Raw genomic sequence first — 18,002 nt, forward strand, 5'->3', positions numbered from 1 at the left:
GACCGAGAATAAACTGCACTCTGTAGACCTGAACTTAAAACATTAGTGCCTGCATGAATAAAGATAACCATCTGAGTGACAGAAGTTGCTTGACTGAGTGTATTCAGATTGAATGCAAATGCCATTTTCGAAATAATACTAATAATTACTTTTGAAAATGCAAATTCTCAGACATCCCATCAGTTATACGCCCTTAAATATTTGTATTTTAGAAGTGCAAAGACGTAATTATCAAAGTTGCAATCTCATTGTTTACACAGCTAAAAACAATCATAACACTCTGTTTGTTTGGACTCACTGAGACAACGACGATCCACCATGTGAGATGGTTTTCTTCATATCAGAGAGAAATCTTGACAATGCCACTACATAGTGTCACTGAGGGAATAGCACAAGACTGTGGAAAAGAAGTCTTTGTTTTCTTGCCGTGAGTTGGATGAGACAATCGATAATGCTCTCATATCTGTACAACATGGAGCTATGTTCAGGCAATAGCCAGTTAGCTTAGCATAGCATAGCTAGCCTAGCTCTGTCCAAATGTAACAAAATCCATCTACCTCTAAAGCAGGCTCGCTAATTGACATTTCAAATTTTGTTTGTTTAATCCATCCAAAAACCGAAGTGTTAAAAGAACACATTTCTGCGTTAATTACTGAGCTTCAGAGGAGCTGCTGGGTGGATCTTTTTCTCCGTTTTGAATGTTTGTTCTGAGCTAACCGGCTACTGGCTGTACAGGTCACCTTACATTTTTTGTACAGACATGAGAGCAACAATCTGCTCAATAATTCCTTTAAATAATAATAATACATTTTTATCTATACAACACTTTTATTTGGGAACAAAGTACTTAAAACTGAAATAAAGTAGTAAAACAGAAATGAAAATGACTGCTTTGTCTCACCTACAACTTATTTTTTCAGAAACTGTACAATCTATGTATCTGTAAATGGGTACTGTTCACATATTTGATCAAAGATTTGATTTTGATCACCATTTTTGAGAAGGATGATAATAACAAGGTCTGCTTGTCACTCACTGCCTTTCACAGATATGGCCTTTACCCCATAAGGCTGGGTGGAACCTCAAACACAAGGTCTACACTGTGCTATTCTAATTGATTGATGTTGTCTTTTGGCCAACTCAGGCTCTCCAGACCTCAGCTTTATACAAATATGCATGCTAAGAAACAAAGACAGGAAGTGGAAGACTCATGTCTGAATTTTTACCCTGGCTGTTTTGTTTTGTTTTTTTTGTCTGCATAAACTGCCACAAAATTGTTAGGTGACAAGAAACCCCACAGTGTCTTTCATGATCTCTAACGGTGTGACATTTTATTAATCCACACAGGGGGAGATCATCTGATTTCATTCTTCCATTCACAGAGAGGTCAGAGTCCAGGGTCGGCTACAGAGCAGGGACTCAATATCTCTATGAGAGCGGATGCCTGCCAACACTGCGGCTTGGACCGAAGTCGTCCAGTTGAAGGACAGTCTCTCCGTTTACACTGACATCCAATGTCAATACACCAATACCAACGGCCATTGTTATGAACACAACAGTAATGCTGGACACTGAAACTGCACTGCTTGGTATTTTATACAGTAGTTGTTTACAAAAAATTAAACTTTATTCATGAGGAGACAGAGTTTTGCCAAAACAAACTGTCACATTGATTAAGATACCACCGTGGTTGCTGGAGAGACAGTAGCATTTTCCCTCAAGGATGTTTACCTCTCGAAGCCAGGATGCATGCATACTTTTATTTTACAGCAACATTGTCTTTCCCAAGAGAGTCATTACTGCCTTGGCAAGTTAGAGAAAGTCCCTGCAGTAGCAAGCTGAACTTCATTCAACCTTCTGATATTTTTAATATTTTTTCACCAGCTCTGGCCAAGTAGGACAGAACATACGAAGCAGCAAGAGGGAACATTCAAGGCCCACGCATGCTGTTCAGCGAAAGCCCTCCTCCCTGCAGCGTCTTTATCTACATGCCTTGTGTGGCAGCAGAGAGGATAAGCATATTTAGCTTGCATGTTTCCTCCCAAACTAAATTCCCAACACCGTAGATCACGGACATTACAGCCCTTACATCCCCCTGTTAGCGCTCGTATATACAAACACACACCTGCTGGGGCAAGGCCGTCTGGGAGAGAATTACAGCAGGCTAATTTATGAGACCCAAGGGAGGGCAAAGGGCAGGGGACCCAGACTGGCCTGACCTCACTTCCTCCTTTCATGGTCTCCGAGTTAGACCCTTGATACACAGAGCAGGGCTTTGGTTTTCAAACACATCATCCTCTCACACTCTTTCAAATGAAAAACTACCTAAGTAGGGCATCTTTTTTCTACCCTGGTTAACACAATGAGCCCTGGGGGACTGTTGCAACATGCAACTTAGCCATCAACCTTCGGCCCGCTATTGTGGAATATTTGGCACCTTCGGAGCCGAAGGTAAGTGGGTGAGAACAGGGTTTTGGTAAAAACTCTGGCCCCGGGCTCGCCTCTGGCCTCCTCATTTCCTCCAGTGAGAAAGCGCTGTCATCCGTCACTTGGGCCCAGGCAGGGGCACAATAGCACAGTCTAGGTCCTGGCTACTGACACCATCACATGGGCTGCTGATAAGACTCACCTTCCGGGACCTAGAAGAACTGAGCCATTACTGACACACAACAGTTTGGTCCTCTGCCATTCTTACTGATGACCATGAAATAAAAGGAAAAAGGAAAGCACACTATGAGCTACATGAGGCGAGCGCGCTCTGCATGCAATTGTGCTTTCTTCTGTATTTTAAAAGGTCCTCTAGTCTTTATGGCCTCATCACTTCCATATTGCAACACGCTTTCCCAATGCAAGATGCAGGGGAAGAGCTTTCACACCCCTTTAAATGACCCTCTCTTGGAATCACATACAAGGAAAACAGATCGTGCAGACACACTTGAGCTAATCTATTTTCCTAGAGTAACAATCTATTGTTGTTATTAGCTTATCAGGAGCAGTGTAAGACAATTAGGTAATCATACTTCAGTTCCTCATCACACATCCAGGCTGTTATGGTAACACCAGTAAACAGCCAGCTCTTTTGTAGAAAGATGTTAAGTGCTACTCTACAAAGCTGTGTCATGTCATAATAACACACATACACTCACACAGACAGACACACATGCACAAGGCCTGTGCTGCATAGACACAGGAGGTGTTGATGCTTTCCTTACGCAGAGTTTACTTGTGTGGTAAAACCATCAGATACCAACCGCCCCTCAGCTTTACAGAAGCACAGACCACAGGGGGAAGATAATTGCAGTCATTACCAAGTCATCATACTCCCATTCTGTGCTCAGGGATCTGCTGTCTTTAGAAAACGTTCAACCCTGTGGTAGCTAGCCTACATCTCTAGGATTTCTAGGCCTGCAACCACTGATATGACTATACACCTGCCACCCTGCAGAGAAGACACTGCTTCAACAGGTTAGCCAGCCAGAGATATGGAGAGAAGGAAAGGAACAAGAAGAAACATGTTCAGGGCTGCCTGGCAAGACACCAACTTTAAAGAAAGTGTACTGAGAGGAATGATTGAAATTTGACTTCAGCAGAGGTAGATATTTTTATTTACCTTTTTTCTTTTTTCTTTTTCTCAAAATTCTCTTTGTTGTGTGTCCAATACACGTGTCCAGAGCTGCGCGGCCTCTTCGTGCTGACCCGTGTTGAGGGCCTGACCTTACTCGGCTTATCGCGATGATTCTGAAATGAAGATGATGTATTGCAGAGTCGCACTCAGCACCGAGCAGCTCCTTGACACTAACTGAGAGTCTGGGTTTTGTTACAGGCAGGAAACAGACTCTTCCGCTCCGTAAACAAGCTTCTCGGCTTGGCCACTCTCGGGCCTGCCGGTAGCACGCGAAGACCAATTGCTGATGGTCAGCGGAGGCCTCGCGACGCCGTGGGCGCGCGAGTGCGCGTCCAGGGTTGACAAGTTAATTGAGCCATTAGAGGTGAAACCTGCGGCTCTCACCCGTGACGCTTTGAATCGACATGAATAAGAGTGAACTTTTCAGACTGACATAAAAAAACAACAACTCTTAAACCAAACTAGTGTGAGTCAGCACCGCATTTAGAAACAGCAGCCTTCTAATTTTCCACCAAAGTCATTATGTAATGTGCATCGATTACTGTGTTTGTTCTGTTGTCTTGTTGAATCACTGAACAATAAACATAGCTGGGTAAATATTTGGGAAACAAATTGATGAGATTTACAGGCCTGTTGGAGTATTTTCACGAACCAATACACTCCACTTAAGTCCGAATAAATTCCACATAACTCGTGTAAAATTACCAGCCGTTTTTTCCTTATAAGTAAATCTTGAGGAACACAATATTTTAGGATGTTCTAGCAGTGTCTCAGGGCGCAATCTGGATTTGCTTATCACGGGAACACATTTAGGATTTTGCTAAAGCCTTTGTGTTGAAAAAAATGCCTACTTACTCCGCAGACTCCTCTCAATGCTTTCCCACTTCACTTAAATGGACAATTTTAAAGACAGGGATCTCTAGAATAAGAAGAAGCAGCAGAAGGGGGGTTGAGAGGGGGGGCCCTAATCTAAACAGCGCCTTGTTGATGGTGAGCGGATGAGATTATGTCGGCATGCCCTCCTTTTCTTTCCACACGGTTTAGAAGCAATGGGCCTTCAGACCCTGGCGCCTGCACTTGGCCACAGATAGGAGACCAGGAGTGAGGTGTCCCGTTTCAGCGAGCCTGCCCTTTGCCACACAGGTGAAATTAAATGAGTTATTTCACATAATATGAGACCAAATTTTTTGTTTATTATTTATTAAAGAAGACAAAACATGTTGGGAAGACTGGGAACCTACAGAAATGAATCTGCGACTCCTGTTATTGGAGTCACGCCAAACATAGAAAACATTTTTTGATCAATTAAAATAACTTTTTAAAGCAGGTGACATTATTATTATTATTATCATTACCACTTATTATTATTATTGTTATTATTAACAAATTAAAACGATTCTTCATTCCAGTTTTTCCAGTATTAACTGCTGCACAAGAAACGGATAATTTCAATTAAGCAAACTTATTTTAATATTTTACGCAGTTTATTTTGGAACCACTGACCCAATGTCAAGGGAAAGCCATATTTTGTTAAAAAAAAAAAAATCCTAAAACTCTCTCAAATTAGGGAACCATAAATAAACGACAAAGCTCTAAATTTATATTCTTCATGCCTCTTTAGGCTGCCAATTTTATCTCATTTCCCACAGTTGCTGCATATTATCTTATCCTTGGATTGCCGAGACAGGAAACGAAGATATGCGTAATCTTAAAACCACCTTAGTGATGATGGGAAGAGTTGTGATTTCCTGGGACCATTCAGTAGAGACAAGAAGAGAATAAATGGTATTTGAGTAACCGGATAATAAGCAACAATTACCTATAGGTGCTGCACCGAATTAAGGGTTTTGCTGAGTTCATTTTTTATTATACAATTTTAAAGGCTTCTGTGCTGTGACTGTTTTCTGTTAGGAAAACAAAAAGTATGCAATAAAAACTTCCTTACCTTTAACACCTTTAACAATCTGAGGGGAGTCGATGGTGATAACAGTATTTCATAAATTAGGGCTATTTGTCTTCCAGGCGGAGAGAGAGAGAGAGAGAAAGAGAGAGAGAGAGAGACTCCCTCCCCCGCATCAGAACGTCACTGAAAGGGAGAGGACAGCATCTTGGCTTTCTAACAGGATCGACCTCTCTCTCTCTCTCTCTTTCTCAGCCCTCCAGCCACAGTCACACAACCAGAAGAGAGGGATGTCACAGCTGAAGGAAAGCCAGTCCTCTTCCTCGGTCCGCATGAAAAACAAGCAGCGCGCGACCATTCTTCACGCTTACGCACGGGGTATTCACTTCTTTTACGCACCCTCCGGAGACAAACTAGTCCGATTTTGGATCTAGCCTCCTGACTGTTTATCTGTCACCTCTCTGTTGGTGGTAATAATGCTTCCCAGTCCGGTCATAACGTCTTCCACCACGCCTTTTTCTGTGAAGGACATACTGAAGTTAGAGTTGCAGCAACAATCTCAGCAGCACCCGCTCCAGTTTATCTCCTGCTTCGGTCTCTCTGGTGGAGCTTTCCCAAACAAACCCCTCCGCTCTCACTCGCCGCCCTCCTGCATGTTGGCCGGCAGGGACAGTCCGAGTCCCATCAGCTCCGGCCTCTCGGAGAGCGAGGAGAGGATGTCGTACCTCAACACGATCACCGGACCGGACCGGCTGTCGGGGTCCGGGCTGCCGTTGGAGATGTTGGGCAACCCGGCGCAGAGCCACTCCGCAGAGCTCGGTCTGGAGACCGAGCAGGAGGAGCAAGACAGCAGTGAGTACAGAGGCTGATTCTACACATGCAATAAGCAGTGAGGATGATGATGAAGCATAATAATACTGCACTGACAGATATGCCAAAATTAAAATTCAAAAATACTTGCCTGTCTTGCAAAACAATTAGGGTTAATCTTCTTAACTGACTTTAACAGATGTTTATGGAGAAATAATCATAGACCAGATATTATTTGTTGATTCAGATATAAATAAGTGTAAAGCTGATAAACAGCGAGGAAACAGGTTCACAAGAAGAGTTTTTGTTAACAGGCTAATATAAAATAAATTTAACATTTAAACTAAATATCCAGGTGTTACTTATCTCTTATTTCTTTCTTTAATGATACTATGATTTAGAACAAAAACTGCTAGCTGAGCCACGCCTTGGACAATGGACGCCCACAAAGTTGTTCTAGGCTGTTAATTAGCTGCAATTTAATTGCTATACATAAAGTTAGCCTACAGACGTTAACGTGTTTACATTTCTACTAATTTATATAATTTTAACAATCCGTATAAATCACTGGGCAGAAATGTAAGGCACCAGACTTCTAATGACAGCTTCACAGCTTCTTAGATTTATCCATATGAATGTGCATGTCATCGCCGCAGAAAATGAAGAAATGTAAAAGAAAAAAAAAAAAAAGTTTAACCTCATCTTTAATTTCCTACATGTGAACATTCATGGTTGGTTTAAGTACACAGATGAATTGTCAAATACTTGGGTCAAAAATCCATCTTAATGAACTCTTTCAGTTAAGTTCTCTTTGAAACCACCTTTTGATGTATTTCCTATTGGCTAAATAAAAATAAGACAACTTCCAATGCAGTATATATATATATAAATACTGCAAATTATAGGGGCAAATTATAGGGAATATTTTTAAAAATTCACAACAAATTTATTTTAAATGGAAAAACTGTTTTGCTTCAACATTTTATGGAAATTAAGGTTTTAAAATTAATTAATCAATCTGTAATAAAATCAGGAATAAATATTTTCTTCTTTAAACTTTGGTGCTCAGTGAATTTCTTCCTCTCTTTGCAGACAGCTGCGGTGTGCTGCGCGGTGAGTGTGAGGATCTAGATTCGGAGAAACCCGCCACCAAGCAGCAGAGGACCAGGAGGAAACCCCGCGTCCTCTTCTCCCAGGCTCAGGTGTTCGAGCTGGAGCGGCGCTTCAAGCAGCAGCGTTACCTCTCCGCCCCGGAGAGAGAGCACCTGGCCAGCTCCCTCAAACTCACCTCCACCCAGGTCAAGATCTGGTTCCAGAACAGGAGGTACAAATGTAAGAGGCAGCGGCAGGACAAGACTCTGGAGATGGCGGGTCATCACCATCACCACCACCACCACCCACCACCGCCGCCCAGGAGGGTGGCTGTGCCAGTGCTGGTCCGGGACGGGAGGCCTTGTCTGACTGGATCCCAGAACTATAACACCTCGTACACAGTCGGAGCTCCAAACCCGTACAGCTACAACGGGTATCCAGCCTACAGCTACAACAGCTCGGTGTATTCTAACACTTACTCCTGTACTTACTCTAGTTTACCTGCTTTGCCGCCCAGCAACACCACCGCTAACGCTTTCATGAACATGAATTTAGGAAACCTTGGCGCACAGACGCAAAGCCAGGCTCCCCAAGGATCAGTGGTCACACCCTGCCAAGGAACTCTGCAGGGCATCCGGGCATGGTAGCGTAGCCATCATATAAGGTCACAACTGAGAGAGACTAATGGGAATAGATGGCGGAATAGACTCAAACATGAAAATCCGATCAAACGGTGCGAGGATAGCACAATTTATAACTGTAACACATAACAGAAAATACAGACCAGGTGGCTGGAACTCAAGGCAGGCCTATGAGGAAACCCTGACCCGCTGACTGAGAGACATACTGTAGCCTACATATTAACTACAGTGTGCGCATTTTTCTCTGCGCCACAGTGTAGGAAACTTTTTAAATCTGAATGTTGTCGATGAGCAAAGACTGTGTGTAATGTGGCCTGTTGTGGTTCAAAAATAAAGAAAAGGGAAATGGTATGGACATTTTCATAAACACACACATGTTTTCATGCATACAGTATAGCCCACAATGAATTTATTATTGGCCTCATCCAATTAGATCCCCGAAGAATGCACTGCGAATGACAAAATGGACCACAATGACCAGATAATGCAATCTTATTAAGTATTATGATTTTTTTGTGTTTGACCAGTAGCTTTTTTTTTTTACTCAAAAACAGCTTTTTAGAAAATGATCAATAATGATGAAATTAAATGATACAAGTGACTGCATTGTACTGTGCTTTCTCTGTGTGTGTGTGTGTGTGTGTGTGTGTGTGTGTGTGTGTGTGTGTGTGTGTGTGTGTGTGTGTGTGTATAAGCTCACCAAAACATAAAGACATACAGAACCTAAACAAATACAGTACAAATGAATGCAAAAATACACTTTTCTATGCTCAGTGCAACGTTTCTGACCTTGTCTGGAAACTCGCCCTATTATCCCAACGTTCATATGAATGTGGAAACTGAAATAAATGAATGTTGAGTTAGGTTTATTCCTCAAGCATGTAGTTTGTCATCTTCTCAAATCTCTTTCTCAAGCCTAGAAAGTTTTTTTTTTCCTTGTGAGAGAGCTTGTAGGAGACTTTGGTCTGAGACAAGAACCAGAAACAGAGAGAATTTAGAGGCGAGCTAATGTCCGGTCAGGATTCACAGATGGACATTAACCAGACAGCCAGCATCCTCGGGACCCACAGAGCGAATAAACTCACAGAGCTCTGGATGATAAATATCGATGGAAAATGTTCTCTTGGTTGATGGATGATCCTGAAATATATATTTTAAAATAAAATATGACATTAAATGCTACTATGCTCCAAATAATAATAATTAGCTAATAATGATAAAAATCTGGTAATTTCAGTAAATAAGTACAAGTAACTTTATAATAATTGTATCATAATTTTATAATTATCCACATTTTTAGTCACTCACTCTTGGGCGCGCAAACACACACACACACACACCGCTGAATGGAGATGGACTTAAACACCTTCACCTCCCAGACATGGTCGAATACGCAGACACTATTAATGGAGATGAATGGCAACGTAAAGCGAGTGTTTGTCTCCTCTGATAGCTCCACTGGCCACTTCCCCTGACTACTGCACTGCCGGTAGGACATACCTGGTGTCAGCTCTAAGTGCTGCACAGTCACAAGTGTAAATAGAGCTGGCGACAGGACGGCGATGCCTGAGGACGCGGCCCGGCCACGGCTGCTCTGACAGGCGCTGCGATCGCTATCTCGTGCTTCCAAAGATAGCAGCTCGGCTCATCGCAGCGCAGGGCGCGGAGTTTCCCAAAACAGAGTCTCCAATGGCAACCACTCAAGTAGCTCACAAAAAAAAAAAAAAAAAAAAAACCGGGGCCCAAATATAGAGAAGGAGAAAAGTGCGCGGAGAAGCTGGAGTAAACGCTCTCCCATTAGGTGGCCCTTCAAGTAACGTCCCGGCCGCACAACATGGCATCGGATGCTTATGGAAAAGTTTTGTTTTTTTCAGAGCTGCAGCCAATTTATCTCTGATTTGACCGTGTAGCTATATTACCATAACATTATCATAACTCAATGTAAAAAGCATCAAAGCGTTACATTTAGACACAAAACATTTTAACTGGAATTGCGGCAAAAATGAATTAGCAGTGGTTTAAGGACAGAGTTAACCATAGAGTAACGCTTTATAGATAAAACTGATTTGACTTGAGTGTGGAAGCAGCTGATGCATAAAGATTTAAAGGTTTTTCTTTTGTGTGTAGCAGAAAGGTATTTCTTTTCTGGCATCACCTTTGCCATAGAAATCCATTTTCAGTAATAGCTGACTGTATAGATTTTCGTGAATGCGCTGCAGAGTTTTAGTGTCTGATCCAGAGTCTGTGTGTGGGAAACTACTTAGCAGGCATAAGAGGGAGAGTTTGAAAATATGTGTGTATTAGGAGTGGGATTATAAATCAGGCATGTTGTCTGGAACTGTGAGCGAGTGGGTAAATGAAAGGCTGCTTCATTCAGAAACCAACAGTAACACCATTTGTTATATAGCAAGCATGTTAATGATTAATAGACTAAATTCCCCCACGGTTTTTCTGAATAAAAATGTTACATTTGTAATTATGGCGATGACATGTCGTGGTCTGAACACATGTTGAGTGTGCTACTACTTCCACGCACTCGCATCCAGCTATAGCTTTGAAACCCCTGGAGCTGTGCAGCGCTCTGTGGCGAGCAGAGACATTTCTGTGTTTAGTCAAAAGAAGAAAACAAAACAACACGGAGGAGGCAGATCACCGCGTCTGTCATCACGTCTCCTAGCTGAGGGATAGGCCTGCTGATTGTGTAATGCGCGTGCTGGTGTGTGTGTGAGAGAGAGAGAGATAGGGCGAGAGAGTAGTGGGAAGGGGTGGGAGGGGGAGGGGGGGTTCTATAGTTGCCATCTTTACTTATTACCTACCTCTTAACTTTGGAAACCATGCATGGTGACCACACGGCGGCGCTCCTCACCTGTCTGAGCAACAGGAGTGGCACTCGCTTTTCATAATAACATTCTCCCTTAATCTTAGTCACTCAGCGAAATTTCTGTTATGGGTTTTGTTAACAATCATAATGTTTAATGGCACCATGGCGTCCACAATCTTGGGCTAAAAACTTCCATAATTTTCTGCATAAAGAGGAAGAATTGGTAAAATTCATGAATATGAAGAATAAGACGTTAACCTCTGTTAAGATTCAGGGGACTGGAGCAAATTTAGACATTTTAGATTAGGATGGGCCTGTCAAAGTACAGTAGATTAATTAAACCACAAATGTAATTGTTGGTTGCAGCATTGTGGGGGGATTTAAAAAAAAAAAAAAAAACATGTTCTCACTAATCTGCGTTTTACGCACGCTGTGCGAACTTTACGCATCTGATTTTCTTACCACAATTTACAAATAATAAATACCTGGTAAACACACAGAGGCTGAAACGGCTCCATTTTGCAAGAATACTCGTCTCGCTGTCCAATTCCTGTCTTATATTGACGGCAATATTGAATAATGTTTGCTCAACTGGGTCTAATTTCTCTACTTCTCCAGAGAACATAAAAAATCTCCAAATGCAGCTACAAAGAGCTACTAACTCCCTTTAAAACAATAATTCATTATGTCCGTAACGTAAGATAATAAAAATCCCATTATGGTGAAAAATCACTGTACCTCGTCCTGAGTTAGACACCAGGATGAAGCTGGGCGGTGCGAAGGAGGGACCAGGAAAGAAAAAAGAGCCTATCACATGTTGACTGGAGCTGCTGCTGCTGTAATACTCTTGACAGCTCTTGATATAGGCTGTTCATTAGCAGACCGAAGTTTGTTCACCACAATTAACGGAGAACAATTAAAGAGAGCGGTGAAAAGATCGAATCAGTAAGGACGGTTTGCTTTCGAGCAGCTCATCTCTTGATGCCTCCAGATAAATCGCATGCGGGGGTGAGGAACTTTCCGTGCTTTTATTTTCATCATGACATTAAGTTTTTCGCCCTTCTCCATTAAAGACATCCTCACCGGAGGTGATGCCCGGGGGAAGTCCGGTAGCAAGAGTACAGAGGCGCTCTGCGCACCAAAGCGCAACATCTGCACCGAGCACGATGGCACCAGAGTCCCTGATCTGTCTCTCCAAGACGCGGAGGAGAACCGCATCCAGCCGGAGAGGCTTCCTCCCGATCTCAGGCTGTCTTTAGGAAACCTCCGATCTGACACCTACAGCGAGGAGGCCACAGGAGAGGAAACTGAGCTCAGACAAGGTGAGGACTTTTATTCAACTCGGCAGTATGGAACTGTAAAGATTCGGTGGCTTTACACCTATGACAATAAGCGACGGTTTTGTGAATTTACAGTCGGCTATATTTGTACAAAATGGAATCTTGAAATAAGATCGATAAAGTAACATCATTTAATTAAACACAAAAACACAATTAAAAATTTGCTTGGAAATTGGATGCATTCGTCCCACCAAAGTGGCATTTTTGTCTTATCTTTTTGAGATAAAATATGGTTTTAATTCACAACAGACGACATTAGATATTTCAGCAGTATTTGCTGATTCATTTTCTTCCTACAAAAACAAAAACAAAAAAGCATTAAAGTTCGTTGTATAAATCCAGAGATCTGCATATTTGGATCAGAGAAAGAAGACCGAGGCCAGTTATACCATATATGTCACTTTTTTTTCTTTTTTTGCTGCGTCAGATTTTGCTTTTTGTTATTTGAACGAAGTCGTCAGTGTCTGGAAAGCAACACCATGATGGCAAAAAGTTTTTTGAGTTGTGCCTTATCATTTATTTCATAATGTCCTCTGACTCTCTGATAGTGTGAAAGGGATAGAAGAGGAAAACCTCACATCAGCATCATGCTGAAGTGACCTCTCAGCCAGCAGCTGACCTTGCCTGAGACAACACACACATTTACTGTCGTCACACACTGTTATTGTCTTTCCTATAGGCGCTGCAGACCAGCAACTACAGTGTGTGGAGCTGGATAAACGGCAGAAACAGACGGCGGAGACAGAGGATGAGGGATGTCATGACAGCGGGCGAACGATCAGCTGTTCATCCGATGAGCAGCAGTCCAGGCCCGGTACCAAGAAGCGCTCCAGGGCGGCCTTCTCTCACGCACAGGTCTACGAGCTGGAGCGCCGCTTCAACGCGCAGCGATATCTTTCAGGCCCCGAGCGGGCCGATCTGGCGGGAGCTCTGAAACTCACAGAGACTCAGGTAAAAATCTGGTTCCAGAACCGGAGGTATAAAACTAAACGGCGGCAGATGGCGGCGTGCAGCTCACCAAGGAAAGTAGCAGTCCAAGTGCTGGTGAGGGAAAATCAAAAGCAGTACCCTCACGCGAGTGGAATACACATCCCGGTGACTGTGCCACTGTACCAGGCTTACCAGTTCCACCCTTACCTGCACTACTGCTGCCAGCCGTGGAGCATGAACAGCATGTCGTGTGGAGGGATGCTCTGAAGCGCTCTCTGAACTGTGGACAGTCAGTGGCTTCAACAAGTGTCACAAGGTGTCTGCAGCGTCTGTTCAGTCGGTGATGCTGCACCACATGGGACGTTTTGGTGCAAAGACACATTTCTGTAGCCTTTTCTTTCAGACTGGTTGAGACTTCAAAGTTTTCTTTTTCAAATAATTTAACTGATTTTCAATTGTGGTTATTGCTTGTCTCATAGAAAGTCAGTTTGCCATTTTTGTTCCCTTTTTAAGAAAATAAAATCAGAACTTGGATATTCATGGTTCATAAAATGCTATGGTTTGTCACCATGACTAGTTAAATTTAGATCCAGGCCTTTGGAAGTTGTTATAAAGGTAAAACTAAAATATTTATATATCATATATATGATGTATCCTAACATTTTCTGCTGTGAACATTAGTGTGGGCATATTGTGAAGCTCTTTTCAGACTGATTGGATTATTTCTGTGTGAAGAAATCTTTCAAATTTAAGGCAAGATTTGAATGTGGTCATTATTTTCTAACGATTTACTAGAAAATAATAATAATTTAAAAAGTTACAACTTTGGTCTGCTGGGCCATGTTCTCATTATCGTACCTTCTATTTTATGTAATATTTGATCTATGTAATTACATAATATATATATTGGGGGATGGGGGTGTCAGAAAAAAAAGGGGAAGGTTACTCTGACATAGCTGGGAGGGTTTTTTTTTGGTTTTGTTTTTTTTTTAAATCACCTCAGATTTATATTTTAGCATTCCCTTGTAGGAGTAATAGAAAAATACAGTTTCAATTATAAAAAGAGAAATTTAAGATTTAATTCCCCTCCCACAGTGATTGTTGTACAGTCCTCAAATATCACAATACTGAGAAAAAAAAGTTTAAAAGTGGCAGTGTGTAATCTAAATTATATCCTACAGTTAAATGTACTAAACAAACAAAAATGTGTGCTCTGCATTCATTAGCGTAGTTAAATTAAATTGGTGAATTTATAGATACAGTATACTTGAATGTACTCCAGTGGGTCTGAGAGCATGTAGCTGTATGTTGTTAAACATCTACAAATTATTTACAGAATATATGAGTGTAAATATACTAATTCAGGTCTCTTAATTCTCATAAACGGCTCCTGACAAGGCGCTTCAAGAGCCCATACAATGATCTATAGTTGCTTTTTCCCCCTTCTTAGTGACTGCCAGTGACAGTCCATTTTAAGCAACCCGGCAGAGCAGAAAGGAATCCTGAATTTATACAAACCCAACAAGAGAAAGTAGCTTTTCTCCATGTGCGAGAAGTATGACCGAGACTCTGACGTTTTTAGTAGGTATTTATTTTATGTATGGGACATCTTTATTGATCACAAAACTCAACGCGACACCTCAAGTAAAGAACACATTCTCTATATGAGGTTTTATGGAGCTTTATAAGCTTTCGGAGAGTCTGTCTCTTTGTGTACTTGTTCTCTTTTACACACAATGCTAAAGTGACAGATTAAGAAACAGCCGGGTCGGGCTCAGAAAGCATGAAAATATCATTTACTTTATACTCTTTAAAAGGTGTGTGTGTGTGTGTGTGTGTGTGTGTGTGTGTGTGTTTGTTTGTGTGGAAAGGGACATGTGGTCATGCATCACACATCATACAAAGAAATGCAGACAACAGCAAACTGATTAACTACTTAAAAAGATTTACTGACTCACCCAAATGATATTTAGAAGGTGAATGTTTACAGTTTTGTTTTTTTTTGTTTTTGTTTTTTTTTTGTTTTTTTAAAAAGGTGTGGTTTTCCCCCCTGTGTGTGTGAAGAGTTCTGTGTAGGCCTACTCTCTAGTGTGTGCTGCATGAGTCATAGACGGCAAATAGACCGTGGAGATGTTGCACCATCCAGCTGGCCTGCACAAGACAGCACGCATTAATCATACCTTACTGAAAAGACTGCGCCCTCATCCCAAAGTAAAAAAACACAATAGCCACACTTGATAGGAAAATAAAAACATAATTCTTAAACGAGGTGACTAGTGCTTTGGCAGGGTTCTTAACTGATTGTACTCACCAGCCAGTTGGCACTCACTGCCAGAATTGTGTGGCATAAATGGAGCCTGCCCTGACTGATGCACTACAGATCAACAGATAAAAAGAAGACCTGTATGTGGTTAGGAATCTAAAAGAAATACCTACACTGTACTTGTGTAGCATGTTCAGTGATTTCACTTTCACGCTGCAGTGTCAACATGTGCAAAATGTTTGCCAGTATTTGTCTAAAGCAAGGTAGGTATGTCCGTATGAGCCTAGCAAATATTATCATTGCAATATAACAACATTAAAGAGGCCGTGACATCAAAGAAACGTCATCTAAAATAGGTACTTCAACTTCCCATTTCCCACAACAAGCTCCTTTGGCCGACAGGATCCCCCTGTGCCATACTCTGGCACCAACCCAGACCTCATTTATCTCTCACATCAAAACACCACTTCAAGCTGTCCTAAGTGGTTGGCATTGTGCACAACAGGTTTGTGGGCGGAAGAACTTACACATCTCCTCTTTACTGTCTGACTGTAAGTTAAGCAGGGCACAATTAAGTCTGATTATTTTTCATTTACTCAGGGTATATTTTATTCTATTCAAAACTTAGACGACTGAGACTCTGCAACATAAAAGGCCATTGCGTTGTGGCTCCGAAGTATGCCACTTTCTATGAGCTCTCATTATTCACATTGTGCTGGTGAATGGTTGCTCTTGTCATTGCCGTCTACCGTGACTAGATAAGAATTTTTCTTTCCCTGCACCCAGTCTGTGATGTCACATTGATGTAAATTTCCATAGAGAACAAAGAAAGACACTGAAAAGGAAAAGTGAGCGTAATACAACCCAAGATGATGTAGATTGCTATGGACCTCATTCAGAAGGGAAGTTGTTCTTTGGGACACTTGGCTGACACCTGACAGCAGGACTTCCCCTTGTATTTAGGTAAACGATGACAAATTAGGTTTTATTTTTGGCCAATGGGGCCAGAAACACAAGCAGTCACACAATCACGGAAGTAAGGACAAGGACTGAAAAGGGGGATATTTCTACGAAGGAGGACCGACACAAACTTTATTCTTGTTTCCTTGTGTGTGCAATGACTGAATTAAGCAATCCAAACACAAATGTGACTACATGCGTCACTACGGACAGTTACCCCACAAACACCAACAGTGCCGACACAGAACAAACATCAGTAATAATGTAAAATGACAAGCACAGGTATTTGTAAAATATAATGAAGCGGCTTATTTCTCGTACGCTCGCAATCTTCAAATCATATTTCAAAAGCACAACTCTAACAATGCAAACAGGTTACAGGCTACTTCACCAACCGCATGGCTGTTTTCATGGCTACAGCATGCAACAGCTCCGTAGACAACTGGTGTGGTTAGCATTGCAAAGGGGTTAGCTTAAGATGGCTAGCTTAATTTTCCTCAGACAGGCTAATTTACTTCAATACTCCGTAATACACAAACATACTGCAAAACATCTCGCTGAGCATGTACACACATTCAATCTAACACACAAAAATGAACCATTATCATGAGGGGACTCATACCTGAGAAGGGGGATATTTCTATGAAAGATAACGAACGCAAATTTTTCTTCAGCTATTGTGTTTACGTTCCCTCTGTTGGAGCCCTCCGGTTTCTACTTCTACTCTTAGCACCGCTGGTGTTAGGTTGACATTAACATGAGATATGAGAAAACATAAGCTGCTGCAACTGACAATAACAACAAGATATAATATAACATGAAAATGCTCAAATATTACAACATGAAAATGTGTTTCGTTCAAATGTCACTGTACTAGTGGATCTAGCTCAACACTAGGAATGCACGTTATTCCATCCGTCACATCAACAGCTTGGAGAAAATGTGTTCATTCACAACACTACACGACACTACACTACAGTAAAGTATGTTAGGTCACAGTTGAACAAGAATATTCAAAACAAACAGGTTCTGTTTTCTGCTTTTCTTTCGTTTGGTTAACCTACGAGGCCTTGTCTTCTCAGCAACTGTGAGTGCATTTTTGCTATTACAGACAGGAATCATGACCAAAAACTATGAAATTAAAACCCAAGCTGTAATAACCCAGATTTTTTTGTGTGTGACCACTATAAAGGAAGCAGTGAGTGAGTGAACCAGGGAGGGATTTCAGACACAGCCTTAGTCTCACAACTGAGGAACTAGCTTGGTTGCTTTGCTCCATTCATCCATAAGACAATCACAGCACTAAAACTCATTGCTGACACAAAGGGCGACATACCAAAATATGAAACTCTGTCTGTGACTTTATCACTGTATCACTTACAGCCATGTCAGTTCTTTAACTGCCTTTCTGGTGGGGAATGTGCTCCAGCCAGTAGGCTGCTGAGCCATCAAGCTTTACTGTATGTATAAATGTGTAATGCTCAAGTATGTTAACATTTTGAGTTGTGCTTTATTTATGCGCCTCCCCATGAATAGGCTCATAAAGCAGAGGGAGTGAGAGAATGAAAGGAGCCAGACAGAAGAACATGCTCATCTGCCTCTTTGAACAATCATCAGCAC

At 41.8% G+C, this 18,002-nt stretch overlaps 2 protein-coding genes across 2 annotated transcripts; both read left to right on the plus strand.

The window, feature by feature from the left end:
• Window positions 1-5,761: 5,761 nt before the first annotated feature.
• Window positions 5,762-8,669, plus strand: nkx2-3 (NK2 homeobox 3). Its single transcript, XM_023405736.2, has 2 exons — window positions 5,762-6,377; window positions 7,428-8,669. Exons 1-2 carry the CDS (start codon window positions 6,002-6,004, stop codon window positions 8,072-8,074), a joined length of 1,023 nt encoding a protein of 340 aa, XP_023261504.1. The 5' UTR covers window positions 5,762-6,001; the 3' UTR covers window positions 8,075-8,669.
• A 3,088-nt stretch (window positions 8,670-11,757) lies between these two features.
• Window positions 11,758-13,699, plus strand: nkx3.3 (NK3 homeobox 3). The gene is made up of 2 exons (XM_023405808.2): window positions 11,758-12,211; window positions 12,909-13,699. Exons 1-2 carry the CDS (start codon window positions 11,929-11,931, stop codon window positions 13,424-13,426), a joined length of 801 nt encoding a protein of 266 aa, XP_023261576.1. The 5' UTR covers window positions 11,758-11,928; the 3' UTR covers window positions 13,427-13,699.
• The last annotated feature ends 4,303 nt before the right edge of the window (window positions 13,700-18,002 follow it).

The sequence above is a fragment of the Seriola lalandi genome, unplaced genomic scaffold (genome assembly GCF_002814215.2).
Source record: "Seriola lalandi dorsalis isolate HSWRI2012SDOR001 ecotype SW California unplaced genomic scaffold, Sedor1 jcf7180002054285, whole genome shotgun sequence".
Classification (NCBI taxonomy): domain Eukaryota; kingdom Metazoa; phylum Chordata; class Actinopteri; order Carangiformes; family Carangidae; genus Seriola; species Seriola lalandi.